At 48.1% G+C, this 20,599-nt stretch overlaps 6 protein-coding genes across 7 annotated transcripts; 3 read left to right on the top strand and 3 right to left on the bottom strand.

The window, feature by feature from the left end:
* Window positions 1-174: 174 nt before the first annotated feature.
* On the top strand, window positions 175-1,446 carry SPPG_09241 (uncharacterized protein; the record flags this gene model as incomplete). Its single annotated transcript, XM_016757398.1, has 4 exons — window positions 175-256; window positions 316-1,001; window positions 1,064-1,140; window positions 1,221-1,446. 4 exons carry the CDS (start codon window positions 175-177, stop codon window positions 1,444-1,446), a joined length of 1,071 nt encoding a protein of 356 aa, XP_016607691.1.
* SPPG_05032 (phosphate:H+ symporter) lies at window positions 1,431-4,001 on the bottom strand (the record flags this gene model as incomplete). The annotated part of the gene is made up of 9 exons (XM_016753273.1): window positions 1,431-2,341; window positions 2,410-2,501; window positions 2,565-2,709; window positions 2,768-3,040; window positions 3,112-3,293; window positions 3,360-3,495; window positions 3,567-3,620; window positions 3,693-3,810; window positions 3,883-4,001. The coding sequence occupies 9 exons, from the start codon at window positions 3,999-4,001 to the stop codon at window positions 1,805-1,807; spliced, it is 1,656 nt and encodes a 551-aa protein (XP_016607690.1). The 3' UTR covers window positions 1,431-1,804.
* Window positions 4,002-4,527: 526 nt separating this feature from the next.
* On the bottom strand, window positions 4,528-11,974 carry SPPG_05031 (uncharacterized protein). Its single transcript, XM_016753272.1, has 12 exons — window positions 11,668-11,974; window positions 6,720-11,474; window positions 6,488-6,652; window positions 6,302-6,420; window positions 6,094-6,246; window positions 5,891-6,029; window positions 5,715-5,834; window positions 5,566-5,661; window positions 5,364-5,506; window positions 5,183-5,303; window positions 4,952-5,121; window positions 4,528-4,880 (listed from the first exon to the last, which is right to left on the bottom strand). Exons 1-12 carry the CDS (start codon window positions 11,852-11,854, stop codon window positions 4,773-4,775), a joined length of 6,276 nt encoding a protein of 2,091 aa, XP_016607689.1. The 5' UTR covers window positions 11,855-11,974; the 3' UTR covers window positions 4,528-4,772.
* Window positions 11,975-12,228: 254 nt separating this feature from the next.
* Window positions 12,229-13,150, bottom strand: SPPG_05030 (60S ribosomal protein L37a). Its single transcript, XM_016753271.1, has 4 exons — window positions 13,050-13,150; window positions 12,786-12,911; window positions 12,469-12,592; window positions 12,229-12,396 (listed from the first exon to the last, which is right to left on the bottom strand). The coding sequence occupies exons 1-4, from the start codon at window positions 13,053-13,055 to the stop codon at window positions 12,374-12,376; spliced, it is 279 nt and encodes a 92-aa protein (XP_016607688.1). The 5' UTR covers window positions 13,056-13,150; the 3' UTR covers window positions 12,229-12,373.
* A 129-nt stretch (window positions 13,151-13,279) lies between these two features.
* Window positions 13,280-17,975, top strand: SPPG_05029. Of its 2 annotated transcripts, none has more exons than XM_016753269.1 (6): window positions 13,280-13,371; window positions 13,438-13,470; window positions 13,531-13,641; window positions 13,705-14,061; window positions 14,128-17,457; window positions 17,523-17,975. In XM_016753269.1, exons 2-6 carry the CDS (start codon window positions 13,468-13,470, stop codon window positions 17,859-17,861), a joined length of 4,140 nt encoding a protein of 1,379 aa, XP_016607686.1. In that variant the 5' UTR covers window positions 13,280-13,371; window positions 13,438-13,467; the 3' UTR covers window positions 17,862-17,975. The 2 variants fall into 2 exon arrangements, with proteins under 2 accessions (XP_016607686.1, XP_016607687.1); XM_016753270.1 differs by having other exon boundaries at window positions 13,280-13,375.
* A 1,684-nt stretch (window positions 17,976-19,659) lies between these two features.
* On the top strand, window positions 19,660-20,387 carry SPPG_05028 (uncharacterized protein). The gene is made up of 2 exons (XM_016753268.1): window positions 19,660-19,807; window positions 19,867-20,387. Exons 1-2 carry the CDS (start codon window positions 19,739-19,741, stop codon window positions 20,182-20,184), a joined length of 387 nt encoding a protein of 128 aa, XP_016607685.1. The 5' UTR covers window positions 19,660-19,738; the 3' UTR covers window positions 20,185-20,387.
* Window positions 20,388-20,599: the final 212 nt, after the last annotated feature.

Below are 20,599 nucleotides of genomic sequence, written 5' to 3'. Positions count from 1 at the left end.
TATTAACTAGTTTGTTTTCGCAGATTGTTCTATTTGGATTGAGCAAGTCGTTATAATGGGCTATAGCAGCTAGGACGATTGGTGGCTTACTGAATGGTAGGTGGATGCGATGGACACGAGTAAAGTGGAGATACTGATTGTGTTTCTAAAGGCAATATTGGCGTGGCCAAGAGCATGTTAGGTGAAGTAACTGACAACAGCAACAGAGGCAGAGCCTTCTCTCTTCTTGGATTGTCCATGGGCATTGGGTCCATTTGTAAGTTGATTGGTCATTATTACCCTTGGTTTCGTGGCAGCTCAACAGTGGGTTTGCAGGTGGGCCAATGGTCGGCGGACTCCTTAGTCAACCAGCTCTGACATTTCCCTCTTGGTTCGACACACCCTTTTGGCGGGAATACCCTTTCCTATTGCCTTGTCTTGTTAGCGCCGCGGTTAGCACAATTGGATTTACTATCGGGTATTTCAACCTCAAGGAAACACTCATAAGAAACAAGAATGGTCCCGAAGTATGCGACAACGAGAATAGTCCTCTATTGCCGCATGCCAACCGAAGCAATGCAAGGCGTCCGGCATTGACTCGACTCACGCTTCTTTCGCTGTATGCTTTTGCGTCATGGGCATTTCAACAAATCATCTTTGACGAGACGTATCCTCTATACGCCTCTACTTCTCTCGGGCGTGGTGGACTGGGGTTTCAGTCAAAAGATATTGGCGTCAGCCTATCGATGCTGGGCATATTAACTTTATTTATCCAAATATTTATCTATCCACGCCTGGAGCGGAAATACGGGGCCTTGTATCTTTATCGTGCAGCGCTCCTGGGACTGATACCAGCATTTGTCGCGGTACCCTTTGTTAATGCTATTGCCAAAGCGAGAGGGTCCGAGCGTGGGCGTACCGAGGATGGCCAAATCGATTGGCTGGTATGGGGTGCATTGATGAGCTGTCTTGGGTGGAGAATATTTTTTAATGTCGTATCATTTACGAGTGTTACCATTCTGGTAAACTTACTAGTGTATCCAATACTTTGCAATTTTGAACTCTCACTCACGTTTATTCGTAGGTCAATAACTCTGTCACCGACCCCGCAAATCTTGGAACTGTGAATGGAGTTGGTCAATGCGCGGCAGCAGGTGTCAGGTTCGTACTGATGTCTGTTCTCCCTTAGGTTCATTTTTTTTTCCGTTTGCTGTTGCGCTGAATCGCTGCTTGTTCAATAGAACTATCGGACCTGCTCTCGCGGGAGCCATCTGGTCATGGTCCCTCAGCAGCTCACTCCCTCTCAAGCACCACCTGGTCTATCATATTCTCGTTGTACTGGTTCTTGTTCAGTTTGTAGAAGCGCTGTTTGTGATTGATGGCAAGGGGCTCTCTGCATTCGAGACTGAAAGTGTGCCTGAGAGTAGCTTTTCAGACAGTGAATGTAGCATAGAGATAGAAGGTTGATATTGTCTTAATTGGCGATAGTGACTGGGGGGACATAATTCCTTCCAATCATCAAAGAATATAATCAAATCATACGTCGAACTTTACGGAGAAACTACAAGATTAGGCCGCAGTGCCATCACTACAAGTCAGATTTCAGGATCAGTGCCCGACAGAACATGGCCGGCGATAACTTTGGGTAGCAAGTGGATGGACAGAGAAAGGCTCCGTCGAAGGTTTAATTCAAGTCTTGAGATCGAATGAAAATGTCATTGTGTCAAACTGAGAAATTCTGCACTGTAGAATCAATCCGATGCAGCACTAAATGAGACTATCGATAATTGTACCTTCCCATCCGATCCCCAAACAGATTACACGCTTAACGTTCGCGCATTGAATCGTTTCGCTGCTTTACAACGTCGATAGTCTCCGTACCATTACCTTGAATGCCGTCCGTTGAATTGTTTTGCTGCGTTACACCGTCGATAGTCTCCATACTATTACCTTGAATGCCGTCCAATGAATCGTTTCGCTCCGTTACAACGTCGATAGTCTCCATACTATTACCGTTAATGCCGCCATCAAGAGCCAGTCCCTTTGTTTCGGGAATTGTGAAATACGTCAGCACGAAACCCAAGAACATGCACCCGGCAAGGACACCAATAGTGCCATTGACACCGATCGACGCTGCAACAGGAGTAAATGCATACGATGCGATGAACGCTCCAATCTTTCCGCACGCCGCCGATATCCCATGCGCAGTCGCTCGCCATTCGGTTGGGAACGCCTCCCCGGGAATAATGAACGTTGTCACATTGGGACCAAAGTTGACAAAGAACTGCGCGCACGTGTAGATGACAACGAACAACGCGATCGATGTGTCCAGGATCTGGTGATAGGCCGAGGCAATAACCACCTGCGAGATGAGCGCCAGATATTTGAGTACAGCTCTAATGGATGCATAAGCGACGCATTAAGACTTACGTAGAATACAGTCAAGGCGGCAAAACCAACGAGCTGCAGGAGTCGGCGGCCCATCGTATCTATGACAGCAGCTGCAGCGAAGTACCCCGGAACTACATGTAAAGCATAACGTTACATCGAGAGCCAATGCAGTCATTCTAGATGTTTACACCTACAGTTTCCCAACAGCGAAATGATCAGGTTTCCCAAGATAATTTTTAGCATAGAGTCATACGGAGTATCACCCTTAGCGAAGCCGATCTCCGATAGGATTATACTATTGTTCAAACCCAGCCCATAAAGAGCGATATCAATGAGAAACTGAAGGAAACCATTTCAGTGACTGCTGAGTACATTATGAATCCTAACAGCAACCTACCCATGTGCCAGCCGTTCCCATCAATAATTTCGCATTTTTCCACTGTCCAAAGAAGGCACGAAACGAGCTTATGTTGTGCTCAAAGCGCACGGGCGCCGTTGGGTTGCACTCAGTGACTGTTATACTTCCTTCGTCTGAGGCTTCTTTGAGGAACAATTTCGCATCGCGCAATGCTTTAATCTCGTCCCTGGTGATGTCGCTTGTATATCGAGGAGATTCCGGAATAGTGAGGCGGTAATAGAGGGCCAGCAAGGCTGGGATCAATCCAGCAGCCTGTGAACAGTGTTTAAGCACCAGTCGACCGGCAATACAGTTACCTACTGCAGCGGAAGACAGAAATATACCATAATGATACGCCAGACATGATCGAATGCCTGAACATTTTCGTTGATGGCTGATTTGAAGCACGGTAGAACGATAAGGGCCACCAAAACCCCGAAAAGAAGCCCAAACCCTTGCATAGAGAACACAGCGGCCATCATGACCCCACGATTGCGAAGATTGGCAAATTCCGCAGCAATGGTGGCTAAAGAAACGACTTGAGTGTCAGAGGAACTGTAGTTACGTGCTCAAAGCGAGAATATAGCCCTACCAGACATTGGATAATCAGCTCCGATGCCTACTCCTTGTATGAATCGCCAGAAACCAAGGGTGAACACAACACTGAGGTACGGGCCACCCCCAGCGAGTGATCCAGCAACGGTTCCCATTATGATGATCATAAGTTCCTAAATTATGGGTTAGATCATGATTAAAAGTCACAAAAACGATGAGAGAACAATGATGGAATCAACCGTACCGTTCCATACATCTTCTTCCTTCCGAATTTGTCCGCCAAGAGACCGAATGTAAACTACCAAATAAAGCACACAAGGTCCGGTAAGACAGTAAAAGGAACCAGCATTGTGATACATGTAAGGCTCACCTGTCCGATAATGGCACCGAGGTTTACAGCAGCTACTAATATAGACTTTTGGGAGTCTGGAATAGAATTGTGGTTGGAGGCGAAATATACATAACCCAACATTGGCACGATAAGGTTACTAGTACAGAGTCAAAAAGTCTATCATCATTAATGTCTGAACGTGTAAGCAACTGATGAAAAACAAACTGACATGATGAAAAGGTCATATTGGTCAGCCAGGAATCCCACCCCGGCAACGACGACTGCCTTGACATGATGGCGTGTAAAACGGCTAGACTCGAGTGCGCTCGCGGCCAATTGAGTACCCATGGTTGCTATGTTTGATGGGAGTGAACTTTCTTTGTGGCTGTCCTTTATATAAGCGCACCCCCATCCAAACTGATAACCAGTATAATCAAACAAGCAGCAATGTTGTATTGCACATGAAATTTCCTTTGGCACTGTTCAGGGAGGAGGCTTCCAGACCCCTACACGTGCAACAATGGCGGTATCCTAATGGAAGACCCCCACTGATGAAAGAATCCTTGCCGATTCATTCTGCATTCGATGACGGAACAGTTCCTGCAGCGCAACGACTCTGACGTTTCGATCAAAGAACAAGAGCAAATCTAAAAAGAAATCAAGAACACTTGCAACACCTCAACCGAATTTCGAACTCATGGCTAGCCTTGTGGACCAATCAGCAGCGGTTACTGATGACGACATAGGCTTCACGTGACACTCCATTTACCTACCACAGACAAAGCACGTTTCTGTCCCCGATTCCATCAGCTTACAAGCGAGAAGGGATTCCCTTGTGTTTGACTCTCGTTCCTTCCGTGGTGATGCACGAATGTTCTTTTAATGTGCAATTCCAGAATTTTATTAGCGGAAAAGTTTCCCTTTATACATATATATATACTCCGATATCCATGTCCATCTTTCCGGATGACCTGATGGTGGGGTTGCGGGGGGCAGACAGGTAGGAGTTTGTACAGAATATACAATTAACTAAATCCACAAACGGGGACACGCGCGAATCTACGTGCACTCTGAGGCCCGCATGAATTGTCCAGGGTGACCAAGATCTTCTTTGGTCGTTTAGTCTTGCTGTACGCTTTGGAGGAGCTCTCGCAATTGTCGGACGAGCATGCTCAAAAATGTTTTTCGGCTCTCCACATTGCCTAGGCTACCAACAATGTCTTCATTCTGTGCAGTAGATATTAAAACTCGTCAGATAGATCCTTTAAACAGTCATTGGAGCTGCACTTCCAACTAACCAGTTCGAGAGCCTGAACACGCGTTATTATTGGAGCGAGGCAAGTGTTGATTTGCGGTCCCAAATTCTCCTTCTCGGTGGCTATTCGGGAACGCGGAGGCATGACATGATATTCTGCGATAAACGTTACAAGGTGACGCCATAGTAATAGCAGAAGATGCTCAAGGAGATCTGCGCAATGGGACAAAAATGAGTATCCCCGCAAGAGAAGACACAAAATATTTTCACGTACATAGGAAAGACCACACATCGTCAGCCTTCTTCTTTAAAGTCTTATCAAGCTGAAGGAGAGCCCATTGTCGCCTCTGCGCGGCTGACAGCTCTTCCTCAAACTCGGTGACATCACGGGTTATCTACGAGCGCACAGTAATGTAAGGACGATGTCCATATGCATTAAAACCATACTGACATACCTCGTTGACTTCATCGACAGACAGTCGATGCGTTTCAGCAATTTTAAGACTTAAATGCTTGTAGTCCTCAATTGACTGCATCAGGGTTTGGACCACTCGTGAGGTGAACGCGCAAATGGTGTACATGGAAGGTCTTGGTTGACCTATGATATGGTCAGTCTCAACATACAATTACGCATTGCACTTTGGTAATCTTCCGTACCTGCTACCAACCCAGCGCTCGGAATCCGGTCATTTTCCATGGTAAAGGACGGGGTGAATAAAGGTGGCCGCGGAACAATTGACTTGCCGAGTCCTCCTGATTCAGTTATTAGCATACTTCAATCTGGGAGAGGTATCGGCGCGTTGTACCTTCAGCTTCTTTCCACTCGCTTGCAGTGCGACAATAAGACAATAGATTTCGGCAAATGCTGGTTACTAGGGTCTCAGCTTCCTGCCGGAAATTACTGACATCCGTAGGCCTTCCTAGGACTGGGAGGAGTGTAAAGGATTGACTTATCGCATGCTATATGAAACAAGAGTCTTACATGCGACCATGGTACGATGCTTCTCCTGTTCAACCCGACTAATCGGCTTGAGCTGGCTAATCCATCGACTTGGTGAGGCATACTTGTTCAATAGGGCTAGGAGGAGGGCGTGGAAGCTAGAGTGTCCAGCTACAGGTAACTGAGAGCGAAATCGTCTATAAGTCCCGCGATGCATGACGCTAAATATGACGCATAGTTCCAACCTCTTTTTCCATAAGCTCCTGCCGGGGGGCCAAGTATGACAACAGACCCGTCGTCAGTTCTAGCTCCTTTAAGGATGCCAATGTGATATACTGAGAGCTATCTTTCAATATCTTTGCCAAAACATGCTGATGGGCAACCACAAAGCCGGCAACCTAAAGAAATCCTTAGTTTAGGCACGGTTTGGCGTGGACGTGATTATGCTCATACCCTGGCGGGCGCGCTGTAGTCGTCGTGAGTATGTTGCGCTACAGATAAAATAAGCTCTAAAGTTGGCAGCAGAACTTGATGGTAACGCTCATGTGCAGGCGGTACTATGTCATCATAGTCTGGAATAGCGTGCCTATTGCATTAGCCTCGAGTGCCCCCTAGTGCAATCTAGTACAGTAACGTTACCAGTTATGCGAGCTTCCACGTCGGGCCGAAGGTCCACAAATCTACAATCTGAAAGCGCTTCAAAGACTCCATATTCTAGCAATTTTCTGGCTCCGTCCGATGTCAAAGACAATCGGAGCAGGAATGCCATTTTCACTTCAAAAATGAGCTGCGAATTCATTGCATCTGAGACAGAAGCCTGGGTTTAGTTCTACAAAGCGGCAAGGGCTCGTCACATGACGGTCAAGTTTACCTGGCTCATTTCTCAGGAGATCCTGCAATGCCCGATCATCCTCATGTTTAATAGTTCTGACGACGTCACCGAGGAAATTGCGCTGGACCAGAATATCAAGGATCCCATTGCCTCTTGTTCTCTGCTCCTTTTTGCTCCATGATGCAAGTTCATATATTGCATCAAGGACCGCAAAGGAAACTATATTCCAAACACCGTTGCCACCGGTCGCATCGGGACAAATCGTGTCCAATAATTTCTGACCATAGCCATCTATGATAAGATAGTTGCCCTGAAGCAAGCGCTCACGACGAGCTACCAAAAGCGTGTTATCGTTCTCGGCTTGGCCATTGGAGATGGAATGACCCAACACTGAGCGCTGAAGAAGTTCCAGCTCTTCAGGTTTCGTATACTGCAGAAACTTCAAAAGTGCTACATAAAGATTGCCTCGCATAGTTAAGGAGGCCGCCGACTTTCCTATTCCGTCCAGTATCCCGCGAAGTACGACCTGTTGCAAAGTCTCAGTTGGCAAACGAATTGTAGATATTGTAGATTCGGATTGTAAGGTAGCCGTCTGTATCAAGGACTGGAATGTCCGATCTTTCTGCATCCCATTTAGCAAAACAAGCACCACGGTAGACATTCCCTCGGCAATCGATGGGGCAGTAGGACTGTAGTTCATCTTCGGCAGTAAAGTGGATAATATCTCAAACAGTTTTCCCTCGCGAACATCAGCCGGGATGAGTGAAAAGCACCGAGTGAGAGTAACTTGCACCATTTGGCCCCATGCCTGCGCACAATGGCACCTAGCAGAGCCAATCTCCTGACCAAAGTTACTCCTGAGAAGTTCTGACAGTATCCTCCTTGTCTCGCCGAGTACTTCCCCCTTTGGATCCGACTTTTCTGATATCGCAACTAAGTGATGGTGGACAGCGCGAATATCGTATATACCGTCCCGACGGAAGTCCTCCAAGTTAATCATCTCCAGAATCTTTGATGGAATGCTCACTGAGAGACTCTGAGCGTCCATATCATGGAAACTCATGGAATTCAAGATTTCCATGATCTTTGTAAGTGGTTGCTCAAACGACGTGGGATAGTTCGACGAGGGGCCCATGCCATCATAATCGTCGTCTGCAAGCTCCATGTCATCTTCGTCTTCCGTCTGCTGCGATGCGGTTGTTTGCATCGGCTCGACATAGAGCACATTGACCAATTTCTGTGCATGCGACCGTTGTTGTGCACCAGTTGTAACGTGAAGCTCGAGGGCAACCGACTTCATCAGCCATGCACGCTGAAGCAATGTCGCCAATAGAATGCTATTTTCAATATCGGAATCCTCCGATATCTCCACTTTGTCAACTGGCATGGCTTGCAGCTGTCGGTAGAAATAGTCTTCGGTATTTCGCAAATAACGCATGGTAGAGGCCGATGTGAAGCTATCGGCGCATAGGTGATATATTAGGCGATAGCAACGCTCTGCCAGACGCGGATGAGTGACAAACAAGGGTTGAGCTCGGACATCTTCAAACTCAGGTGCATCGTGCGGTCTGGCCGTATCCCGCGCTCTGACCCGGATAAGATTTAGGATAGCATGCAAACAATTATATTCGCCACTCAAACCCGAAGGACCATTAACGCTTGACTGCGCGGCTGAGACGCGTCCAGTGTACCCAAGGAGAAAATGCGCGATTGTCGGCGAAGGGCGGACTGCGGTGACATTGACAAGGAGTAGATCGAGGATAGCCATACGGACCATGTGCACCAATCCGACTTGGTAGTCAGGCCAGATTTTGTCCTGCCAATTCTCCGCTATCAAAGCCAAAGACTCTTTAGTGTCCGGTCCTTCGCTGAACATTGGTCCACCTTCCGTCCCTCTTATATCCGCATTTTCGATGACTGCAGCATTTTGCTCCTCTTCCTCCATTTCCAGGCGTTTGACGAACCCTCTGACAAGCATGTCGCGATGCTCCGAAGATTGAAGAATGCTCACCAGTCGATTAACTCTCCCGCCTCCGTCAGCACTTCCGAGGAATGGTGACTGAGATAAGGTGTTCACAATACGTACAGCATAGAGGGCAATCGCATCATCTGCGCAGAGAAGATACCGGACTATATGGACAATGACATCCTTGTTACATGCTAGCAGTTGATCGAGACCACACATGGAAGCGGATAATCCCGGGGCGCTTCCAGCTCGTGCCTCTAACAAAGCGGGCGCAAGAATCTCCAAAAAAACTCGCTGATTCTGCAGCACCCGCAGAAGAATCCGGAAGATTAGCAGAACCGACCGTCCGCGCAGTGGTACGTTGTCAATACTCTCGTTTACGCTTTCTACGCCGATGGACAGGAGTTCGAAAAGTTTTTTGGTAAACTTGGAGTCGTTCAGAATGCGACTTTCGATCTCAAATCCGGGATGTAACACCAGCGATCGCGCATTGTGGAGGATATTTGGTCCAAATCCGCCATGACCGGTCAAAACTTGCTCAGCATTACTGCCGGTGCCCTTATCGCCATCCCATCTTTCGGACATAAGGGAGCCTAGATCAAACAACTGCAAGGATTTCTCAAAAATTGTCAGGCAGGTGGATATCATTTCCCATCTTTCGTCTTCGTAATTGAACTCTCGAGATTGCGCCGTTAGGAACACATGGTCAGCTACAAATCGAATATACGGTCCTATTCCTGGTGCGCGCTCCGGTAAGCCAAGTTGTTCCAACACAGACACCATCTGCGCATTTTTCGGTCCATGCAATAGCACTGCCAAGAGTCGAAGAAATGCTAGTGTCTCCGGGTATGTCCTAATCGGGCGCTCTCTTTCCTCTAAATCATAAGCGATGCCATCACGACGGTCATCAGATATTGGCATCGGTTGCGAACTGCCGCTGTACAATGCATTTGTAAACTGGGCGCCTCGATTTGGTGGCTTTGTGGGGACAATCTGAGTTTGCTCCAGCAACAACCACACTTGACTCTGGATAGCGTATGAATTGCCGATTGGGATACAAAAAGCAGCAATGCTCTCCAGCAATGCGCCTTTCAGTTCAACGGGAACTCTGCTCACAAGAAGCCGGAATAAAGTGGACAATGCTCGCAACTGCTGATTATCGCAAAGAACTCGCCGCGCATGATAAGAAAACTTAACGACTTGGCGCAGAAGACGCAGGAAAGCCATTATCAGTCCCAATTCATCCGGCTTCAATTCAGGCGCGCCTCTACTTAAAACGTCGATGGCACCCGTCAAAGAGCGAAAGAACGTTGTCCACAGGACTTTGCCCAATTGACTTTGGCTGACTTCTGCATTGAGTCGGATATGCACTTCCTGAGCGGACACTTTGCCCGTTGCCAGAGACGCTAGCATATCGATGAAGGCTTTCAAAAATCGGCTGGTCGTAACATCTGCTGCCATTTTCACAAAGGCCTGTTTCTCAAGTGTTTCGGAGAAAGTGCCATCTGCTCTATCGTAATCCATCCTATCGGTCCGCGGATCCTTCCAAAAACTCATCCCAGCATCAGGTCGGTCACGATACAAAATTGTTATCAAGGATAAAAGTGCTTCCCACGCGGTTCGTCGCACTGGACCACCTGGTGGCGACAAGCTGCTAGGTACAGGGGCGTGGGAGCTTCCAAAGCGACCACGCTCGATTGGTTCCTCCGCAGCCCGTGTTGCATCTTCGTCGGCGTTCTTGACTTCTTTCAAATACCGTCTTAGGTGCAACAGAATCCCGTCGATGAGATGCTCCACACGGAATATGTACTCTTCACGCAGTTCCTCGTCTATATACAGTGTCGGAGTTCCACGCACTTCTGCAAGCCGAATTTCCTCCTTACTCCTCTGAAATGGTATCACAAAGTCCACCAAGAAATTGTATGCATCAGGATGCCGACCCACACTTTCCATCCACTTGCGGCTCACGGTATCCTGTTGCATCCTGGCAGAGATGTGCAAACCGTCATCTCGCGGCGCGGCGTCCGATTTATTCAAAAAGTAACCGTGAAGAAAACACGCCCATTGCGTCCAGACTACGCCTCTCAGTCCTGGCAAAACCCATGCTGTACTTTGAATCTCTTTTTGCAGCAAATCTATTACCCCAGCGTCAGGATCTTCCTTTTCCTCCATGTCAGGATCAATCGTTGGGTGAAACCGATCGAAGTTGATCATAAACGCGCACAAGAGTGAAACGGTGACAAGGTTGGGAGTTTCTGCCTTCTGCAGTATCCGTAGCACCTTCACGCACTCCTCGCTACCCAGCTTCCATCTGGCAGTGACATAATAGAATATATCCCCCAGTCGTGTTCTCTCCTTTTCTAGGAATTTTGTATGCAACGCAACAATATCATCTTCGACTCCCAGGTTCTGCATTTTCGTTTGTGTCAGAATGCCATTGAGCGTCGGATCTCTGGTAAGCTTTTGAATTCTGGATTCCATATCAGTCATCGATTTAAGCAATGTCTGGGCGTAAGAAGGAGTTGGCTCAATCATTCCCTCCAAAAATGTTTTGACTCCAGCCATTGATTCCTCCGGTGCTTTTCCGGCTACAAATCTGGTTACAAGTAGAACCACACTCTCGAGCATATAACCTCGCTCGGTATGATAGGCATCTACTGCAATCTTGATCGGTGACCAACCCTCGTATCGAGCACGTTGAGCACAAGCATATTGAAATAGAGCTGCAGCCCGTGTCTCATGGATATCAAGAACATCAGAGAGAAAGATGGCTGCCTCGACAAACTGCGCATTGGCGTGCTGTCGCCTTCCGTTAATGACAATCGTTCCTACACGACACAGGCACACATCGCAAGTTAGCTTTCCATTCTGCCAAAAAGGCGTCTTAACAACAGTCGGTACAGGACGAGTAGAGCCCCTTTCCGGATTAGCTTCCCTGTCCGGGAGTATTCACTACACTCGCCGGAGGGGGCATCTACCTCATCACGATCGTCAGTGCACAGCTTGTATAGAGTAGCTAACCTTCTTGGAGCTCCTTCTTGGCCGTTTTAAGTTTATGCTCCGCATGGAAAGGGTTGCACAGAACTGTCCCAAGCTGAGATAAGGTAACCTGAAGCTTCCTGGAAACGTTCGCGGACGGAGATCGCAATGCCGTGGTCAGGAGATCATGAAGGACACGGCACGCTTCTGGCTGCCACTCTGCGGCCATGACAAGCGATCGCAGAGTGCTAATAAAGATGGGTACGCCAGACTTAACAGTTATGGGCAGTCCACGGATGGAAACTTATGCCAGTGTCGTCGTTCACCACGTCCCATCCACCGTCCGCGCGAGTATTGGTGGTAAGTTGGGACGAACTATTGTTGCCATGGACATGAGTGGCTGTACGTTTCATTAGCTGGTGACAGTAACGCATTCGACAGGCCCACAGTGGCAAGCAGAACGATAACTCGTGTGCCAGCAATCATTGGAAGCATTGGACGATTTTAGAGAGAAACTACTGCAGTGTGAACCGCCAATTCATAGACGAAAGCGTGATGGCAGGACCGTGACACCAATTCTTTAACAGCATTCCACATCTCGCATCAGGTAAAACAAAAATCGAACTATTGATTTCAAATGTATTGTACCCAGAGAGCTTTGGTACACACAGCGGGAATAACCCAACGTTGATCTACAGTCGCTCCTCTCCATGTAGCCTGCACAAACATCTCCATCCCCGAGCTGCATCTACGCCTCGGTCAACTCACGGACTATTTGTGATAGGGCAAGCTTCAGATTTACAGTTCGAGAATCACAATGCACGAAAAAAAAAAAAAACTTACGACGACGGACAGTACTACGGACAGTGGCAGCAGCACTGGTACCGACAGTCCACGCACCACCTGCCAATGTCTTCCGGCAGCTTCGGCAGTTCCAGATACCCACAGCAGTTCTCTTCACAGAGTCCTGAAAAACAAAAAACAAAATGAGCATTCCGATCTTTTGTCCACGCCAGTATGGAGCTGTTTCTGTCTTTTCGGATATGTTCCTCTCCGCAATATTCAAACATGGTTTCCATCCCCCAACTTCTCCAGACCAGGACTCTCAACTCTCTCTTTCTAAACTCGTGTCCATATGCCGCGCTTTCAAGAATACACACCTTTCCACAGAAAGTACAGGTGTACTTGGCGTGCTGCGTGATTTCCATCTTCTTCACCTGCTTACGCAGGGAGGCACCGTAACGGGTACCGTACTTTCCGGTCACTCCAACCTTCTTTGTGCGTTTCTGCAAATTTCAAATCCAAATGTCAATTTCGTGCCATGCAAATGTCATCCCCATGCCCGCCCCATTCCAAATTCTCCAACATTCCACTCCACAAACGACGACGTTCGTCTCCACAAGATCGACAAGCAGTTCACTTACAGCCATTTGGATGGATGGATGCTACGATGGATGGATGGTCGACCCGCAAGAAATGGGATTTTGCGATATGGCCTTTGGGTTGAAAGTAAGATGCCTGCAGGGTTGCCAAATGAGAATTAAATTTGAAACTTGATTGGAACCGCTATATGACCATATATGGAAGGATGGCTTAGCTCCCCGTTTCATCCGCTTTGATGAGGCGCCCTTTGCCCGAATTCCTAGTTTCTTGACTCCAACCCCATTTCAAGAAATTTGACCAGGCAAAAAACAAGCAAGCATTTTACCTTGAGCACATTACAGTGCTTGATAGCCTGCAGGCTACGTATGTATGGAGAAATGGATACTTGAGAGCAATAGCTGAAGGTGAAACTAACGTCTGTGGATTCAGGTTTGCAACTTTATACTTGCCGCGAAAGCTATGGTAAGGGACTCTGACTGTCCCTTTTCGCGCCATTCACCACTTTAACTCTTTTCCAACCAGTTTGCTAGTCGGACTACATCACCACCTTCGGGCAATGTGCCCCCATCAAGAAAGCCTCCTGATAAGGGCGCGCTAGCGCAGAAGCGCCGTGCCCCAGGGACTTTGGACCTGGTATGTGTTCATTGATGAACGAGTCGGAAATGTGTTTGGAGATTGCTAACTCTGCAGCTTCAGCTAAAGGCCGAAGCTCGCAAGCAAGGCAAGGGTGCCCGTCCAATCTCAAGCCTGCTATCTCAGCTCGAAGATTTCACTGTGGAAATGTCACCATCCCTAAACGGTCACAGCGATCTGAGCTTCGTGGCAGAAGAAAAGGAGTCCAACGTAGATCGCTCAGAGAGCTCTAGTGACATGAACGACGGGCTAGATTTTGAGTCTGATAAGATTCTGGCTGATATTGAGAAGCTCCTACCAGGACGCGGAAAAGGCAGCAGAAATCGTCAGACATCCCCTAGTCGATCATCCGAGTCCTCGCATGCATCGAAAACTAGCGTATCTTCAGGATCATCTCCAAGAGGAGGTTCAGATCACGAGGTATGTAAGAAACGTGGTGAACATCTAACGTACTCCCCTAATGATCTCTCGAATATTCGTGCGCAGCGCCCCCAATTGCAAGCGCCACCGCGTATGGGTCCGATCACCGCTGGTACGGTCAGGACCAGATTGATAGTACCACCTCGCAAAGCTGTCTCTCCCTCCTCCTCCGCTGGTTCACTTCTATCTGCCAGCAGTACGCCTTCCGTGCCTCCGCGGACAAGAAATCCCTCGAATGACATAGGGCGAAACACATCCCCGTCCCCAGCGCTCATCATTGGAGATACCTGTTTGAACGTCATTCTAAAAATGCGAATTATTGATGCGTTTGCTAAACAGCCGACGATAAATGGGAGCGACCGAAACGAAGACACAGAAACCGGCAACGATTCGTTCATGCCTGGAGGGAAACGGCTGAGCTCTTTTACCGTGACTACGACATCTTCGATGGCTGACGTTGCTGACGGTATGATTATGCAACTCATGGCGCGGGAAGCCATGCAGGACGCTGCACGTTTTCGAGTTTTGCCTGCTGAAAAGTACGAAGAGCGAAAGAAGGATCTTAAATCTCTATCGAACCAGATATCAAGCTTACAAAGTAGGCTAGCACTCGAAACAAAAATCCGAGAAGCAGCATTGTCATTAGCAAGGCTTGATTCAAAGGATAGAGCTCAGGCCCAAGCAGCGAAAGAGCAACTGGCACAAGCTGATAAAAAGGTGGATGCGATTGCAGCTGAGCTTTGGGGATGCCTCAGCCGATTGATCGAGGTGGAGCGCATGGTATTTAAGCATATTGGTGGAGTACTACGATGGGGTGCTGCGAACGCCAAAGACGGAAACGAACTTTCGCCGTCGCGCTACATGGACGGTGACACGTCTTCTGTAGTGGAATTGCAACGCAAACTAGCCTCGGCGGAGACTCGGATAAAAGAACAAGAGCGCGAGAATCTAGCTCTGAAAAACACCATCACACGACTTGAATATGAGCAGGAACCGATTCGCAAACTGGCAGCGGAAGCAAAGAGAGAAGCTCGGATGACGCGCGAGTTTAGGCAACAGGTTCAGTTGGGAGGGACCCCATCCACTGCCGACTACAACAAAGCACAACTTGATTTGGCTACCACCCGTGCAGAGCTGGCAGCGACAATGGAGGAATTGACTGCTGCGCGTGACAACATTGCAATGCTTCAGCTGCAGTTGGACGAAAATGTTACCGCCATGGAAGCCAAAAACCAGACCATTGCAGATCTGCTAGCAGAAAACGAGGAAGTTACAAATCAAGCCGATATGAAGGCCGCAGCAGCAGCACTCTCGACGACACCGTCATCTGGGGATGAGAAACCAGCTAGATCTAGTGTCTGGTACCGTCAGCAGATGTCACAGCAGCTTGCCACTCAATCGGAGAGTATGCGATCGGTGCTTGGTGCACAATTGAGGGACGCTGTCTTGGAACGTGAGCGATTAAAGCTTCAGTTGAATGAGGAACAGGAAATATCGAGTGATTTGCGGCGGCAGCTGGAAGAAATGCGCCAGGAGGGACAACAACCGTCTCCGATCACGTTGTTAAAGAGCCCTCGAGGAGGTCCAAAGTCAGATTCTGACACGGAAACGGAAGATGACGACGAGAACAAGTCGGTCCTTTCATTAAGAAGTATTAACAGCAATATTATGCGCCAAGGGAACAATACTAGGTCCTCTTCTGAATCCTTAAAGTTGGATGCCAAGGTTCAGCAGCAAGAGTCACTTATTGCGGATTTGCGGCGACAGTTATCAAAGAATGTTACCGCCATGGCAATTTCTGAGGAAGACCTTGCCAAATGCCGTCAACTCTATTCCCAAGTAACAGCGACCATGCGCAAACGCGATCATCAGGCGTTTTCTGTTGACGCTTTAATTAACGGTGTTGAGGAAATTCTCAAAGAGCGCGCCTCTCTTGCATCCGAACTTCAAGATGTACAGCGACATGTTGAAAACGTGGCTGTGAGGGAGGTCGAATTGGAGAATGCTCGTTCTGGGTCGACGAAGGAACTGGCCGAGTTGCAGATATTGTTGCGGAAAACTCAAGCGGAACGAGACCGCATAAAGGAAGATCATGCTTCCGTGGTGCGGGAATTGGCTCTCGTAAGGTCTACAGACTCGTTGAACGCATCCCGAAATCTGTCGCAGAGTGTTGACAAACAACAGGAAGAATTGGAGGTTCAGCGCACTCAATATGAGAACCGCATAGGGCTTCTTGAGAAGGAGGTGACAATGAAATCCGAGCGCCTAGAGGAAGTTGTTGCTGAGCTGGAGAAGCTCAGAAGAGAGCGCAATGACTTGGAAGAGGAGTGTTCAGATATTAAAGAGCAACTTGCAGATCTCGACCGTGAACTAATGGAACAAGCACGATCAATGGAAGAAAAACATAGGAATGAAATGGAGTTGCTGCGGAACAGTCAACGGGAAGAGCTGGACGGGCTTACTGATGACCTACTGATGGCACGGCGAGAATGCAGTGACTTGCGGACGAGATGGGAAAACATGGGAAAGGATATGGTTGTTGGAGAAGGACAGAAAGAGAAATCGATAGAAAAGGAGGAAAGCCTCAAAGCCAGCGTATCATCATCATCTGACGATGTTGAAGCATTACGTGCTGAGCACGAGCGAGCTTTGACTGAGCTGCGCCAGACATATGATGCGGAGATTGCTTCCTTGACAACGGATACAGAGCAAATGCGCGCTCGACTGGATGTCTCCGAAACTGCCCTGGTTACATCAAAACAGCAGTTCTTCCAGCAAAGAGAGCGGCTGCAGGAAGAAATCGATTCCTTGCAACGAGAAAAAGATGCCATTGAGACTGCCTTGCGAGATGAGAAGGCGAGGGTGGAGAGCAGCCTTGCGGACCTTACGCAACAGAAAGCGCAAGCTGAGTCTCGTCTGCAGCAGATAGAAGCAGACCTGGCAAAGGCAGAAAAGAGAGCTCAAGAAGCAGAAGCAGAGGCGAGCTCCATGGTTGCCGAGCTCGAGAGCTTACGCATTCAGGTAGACTCAAAGGAGGAAGAGCTTACTTCCCTGCGGCTAAGGATGGACGAAAAGGAGAAGCAGCTTCAGGAGGCACTATCCATAGCTGGAGAGATTGGGGAAATACAGGATATGTTGGAGAACAAAGAGTCGGAAATCTCAAACGCACGAGCAGAAGCTGAACGTGCCACCAGCGAGCTGGCTCAATATAAAGAGTCTATGGCGGCAAAAGAGAAAGAGTTTGCCGAAGGTTCGCGCTTAGTGGAGACCATGCAGATAATGGTGATGGATTTGAAAAAGGGCAAGGCGGACATGGTGGAAGAAATGGAAGACTGTAGATACCGTGAAGAAATCATGAGACGCAAGCTCAGCAAATTGGAGTCAGAATATGAAAAAGTAAGTTTGATTTCTGTTTGTCTGGTCTATACACGAGCTGTTGCTGACATCGAGTGCCTTTATAGCTGACTCGCTCGAATAAAGAGCTGGAAACTGAGGCAGCTGAGCACAACGAACTTGTCTCGAAGCAAAAGGCCGAGCTCGATGCCTTGAAAGCGCAGATACAAGATTTGTCAATTGAAAAACTAGGATCTTCAAGTGATGGAGCTCCATCATCCGCAGCGTCAATGAGAGCCGACTTTAGAAAGCTGGTGGCTGACTTGCGAGCCGAGCATTCCGCCCAGCTGACAAAAGAGATATCAGCCAGACAAACCCTTGAGAGCGAGATGAGAAGAATAAAGCGAGAGAAGGAAATGGCAGGATACAGGATGGTGAATAAGGAGGTGCAAACTATAATAGCTTAGAGGCGAGCGATTAGACAACGTGCTAGTAGTAGATTGTATTTATTGGTTCCACTGTTGAACTGAACGTTTAATTGTACATAATTTTTGGGTTGGTTTAATGTAATGAAACTGTGATTTAAATAACGTTAACTTGTATCAGTGCTCTGATGAACATCGATTGATTACATCGGAGGCTCAATTATGTCCAACATACACAGTACGTGTGCGAACTCTATCTCCAATTCGAAAACATGCAAGCATATGCTCTTGAAGCGATACCCGTCGCAGCATACACAGCCCGAGCAACCAGGTACTCTCTATTCATCCAGTCTTGGATGACTATGATAGCAGATGCCACACGTTTTATAGGTTTCAGAGACGTGATAAGGGCGTCCTGCGTTGTCAATCAATCCCTTTTTCGGATGAGAATCGTAGGCCGGACTGCAAAACTGTACTCATGGATGATAATGTGCCCATTGGACACATTTCGAGTAGTTTACCGGATCTATGATAATCTCTGCCAACAATGTCTATATTTGACATGAATTGTGGACGATCTGGTTGATACCATCTCCTTGCGAGCGCGTTTGGACACCATAGAATGCATAGTTGGATTTGGGAGAGGACAGCACTTGAAAGCTTCCTGCACATTTCTTCCTTATTATTGTTTTCTTCCTTTATTGTAGACAGGCCCTCCCCCTGGCCGGAACCAGAGAACACTCCCACCGAGGTGGATCGTGGGTGCCGCTCCCCCAACGCGGGTCACTCAGTCCTGTTCAACCAACGAGAAGACTAGAATACGCGGCAGGAAATAAAGAAGAAGAAGAAGACAAGAAAGAAACCCGACCTTACAAACCTGACATAAAAAACACAAAACACAAAGCAAAACAAATACCACCTCAAAAACCAAAGCACAAGAAAACCCCACCGCGTAGAGAAGAAGCGGGGGGGAGGCGAGAAATGCTGCCCTTTTTATAACCCTCGGGAACTGCGGTTTTTCCAAAATCCTCCGCTCCGGAATTCTCCACAATACGAAAGTTTCCGGTTGCATGACCTTCCTTCGCAACGCAGGGGGGCCTACCAAGAGCGTCGTTGGAACCTCCTGGTGAATCTCCTGGGCCTAAGCTCTCCGCGGATGTCTCCTGGAAGGACGACGCTAACGAGAAGATTATGTAAACGCGACCCGGAAAGATGGTCATTTGTTTATACTTTCAGTCGCCTTTGCTGCCCTATTTAATATACAATATGCCCGTCGCAGCCGCTGCTACCATCTCTGCGCTCGGGGACGCAATCTGGGCCATGCCAGGTGGAAATTGAGGCCAGGAGAATGCTTTTGAACTTGCACCGCCGCCCAAGTGTGTAAAACTGATCGAGGCGTTACATAATCATTCCATCGTGTCGGGCAATGCCAACCACTTGGAGATCAATGACATTCTCGTCGCCATAAGTTTGCAATAAACAAATAGCAATGCGGGCTAGTCATATGCGGGCTAATCATAAACAGTCTGTGCTAGGCACAGGCCAGAAAGAAAGAAAGAGTTTCGACCGTGTTTGACGGACGGGATGAACAAGGCCAGGCACGCCAACCAGGTAAGACTTATACCAGCGTCACCTTGCGAACCATATTCTCATGTCAACTTCTCCGATCCGAACACTATACCTAGAGTCAGGTCAAGAGGGTAGTTCAGGGCAAGAATCTGAACCAAGAAGATGTCAGCGAAACGTCGTTGCCTTTAGCATACAGAGAACGATGACTGTGCCACAGGGCACTCAGCCTTGCAACGTCGAGCTGCTCCGCCCCGCGCTAGCTACTCAACGGCTCGAACGTTTTAAAGCGTTGGATTATTTGCATTCATCTCCAGAGCTTCCCCCAGACCGTTGATATCCACTGTCACATCATGCAAGCGGTTCCAGCAAACAATGGGAAGGCTGCTTCATACCAGCCGGTGCCAACCAAAACCGAACAGGTAATTGACAGAAGGTGTACAATCTCAGAAGGACTTGGTTATAATGTTGTCATTCACAGGTGTTGAAAGAAGTCAATGAAACTGTCGATATTGCCCAAGATAATATCCAAAAGCTCATGGCACGAGGGGAGAATCTCGAACAGCTACAGGGGAAAACAGAGAACCTCGCAACGCAAGCGAATCGGTTCAAAAAGTCTGCCAAAGAAGTGCGAAGAAAAATGTGGTGGCAGAATGTCAAAATGCAAGTCTGTCTGGCCTGTCTTGTGCTGTTCTTGCTAGCGGTGGTGATCCTGATCGTCCTGTGGCAAACTGGCGCATTGAGATCAGCCGGGTCGTCCGCTCCTGTGGCAGCAACCCCTCTGCCTTCTACTCAGTGAAACTTGCGGTGGAGAGATTGACTGTTGTATATTGTCTGACATGTATTCTGGATTAATTTTGTATATAGTTGTGGAGTTGCTTAATTTCGGGATGTTTAATACGGAGACTGTCAACTTTGACCAAATTGGGATTTGGTAGATATTACGGACTGCTGGCCACCGACTCGCTACAACTAATAGATAGGATTGCAATTGGAGCACGGACGGGATTAGACCACTCATTGGCACCCACTCTAGTCGCTGGCTGTTCCTGTTGGGCGACACCTTGTCAGCTGGATAGCCCTTGTCGGGGCGAACTGGGCGATAATCCCCCCCAAATGCTGGACAAAACGACAACACATAACTACAAATCATTTGCTGGTTTTCGTTAAAAGCATGAAAGCAAATGCTTCCCTTACGCTATCGAACTGATGAT

The sequence above is a fragment of the Spizellomyces punctatus genome (genome assembly GCF_000182565.1).
Source record: "Spizellomyces punctatus DAOM BR117 chromosome Unknown supercont1.8, whole genome shotgun sequence".
NCBI classification, from domain to species: Eukaryota; Fungi; Chytridiomycota; class Chytridiomycetes; order Spizellomycetales; family Spizellomycetaceae; genus Spizellomyces; species Spizellomyces punctatus.
The sequence above is the reverse complement of the archived record's forward strand: the minus strand, read 5'-3'. Positions and strand labels throughout refer to the sequence as shown.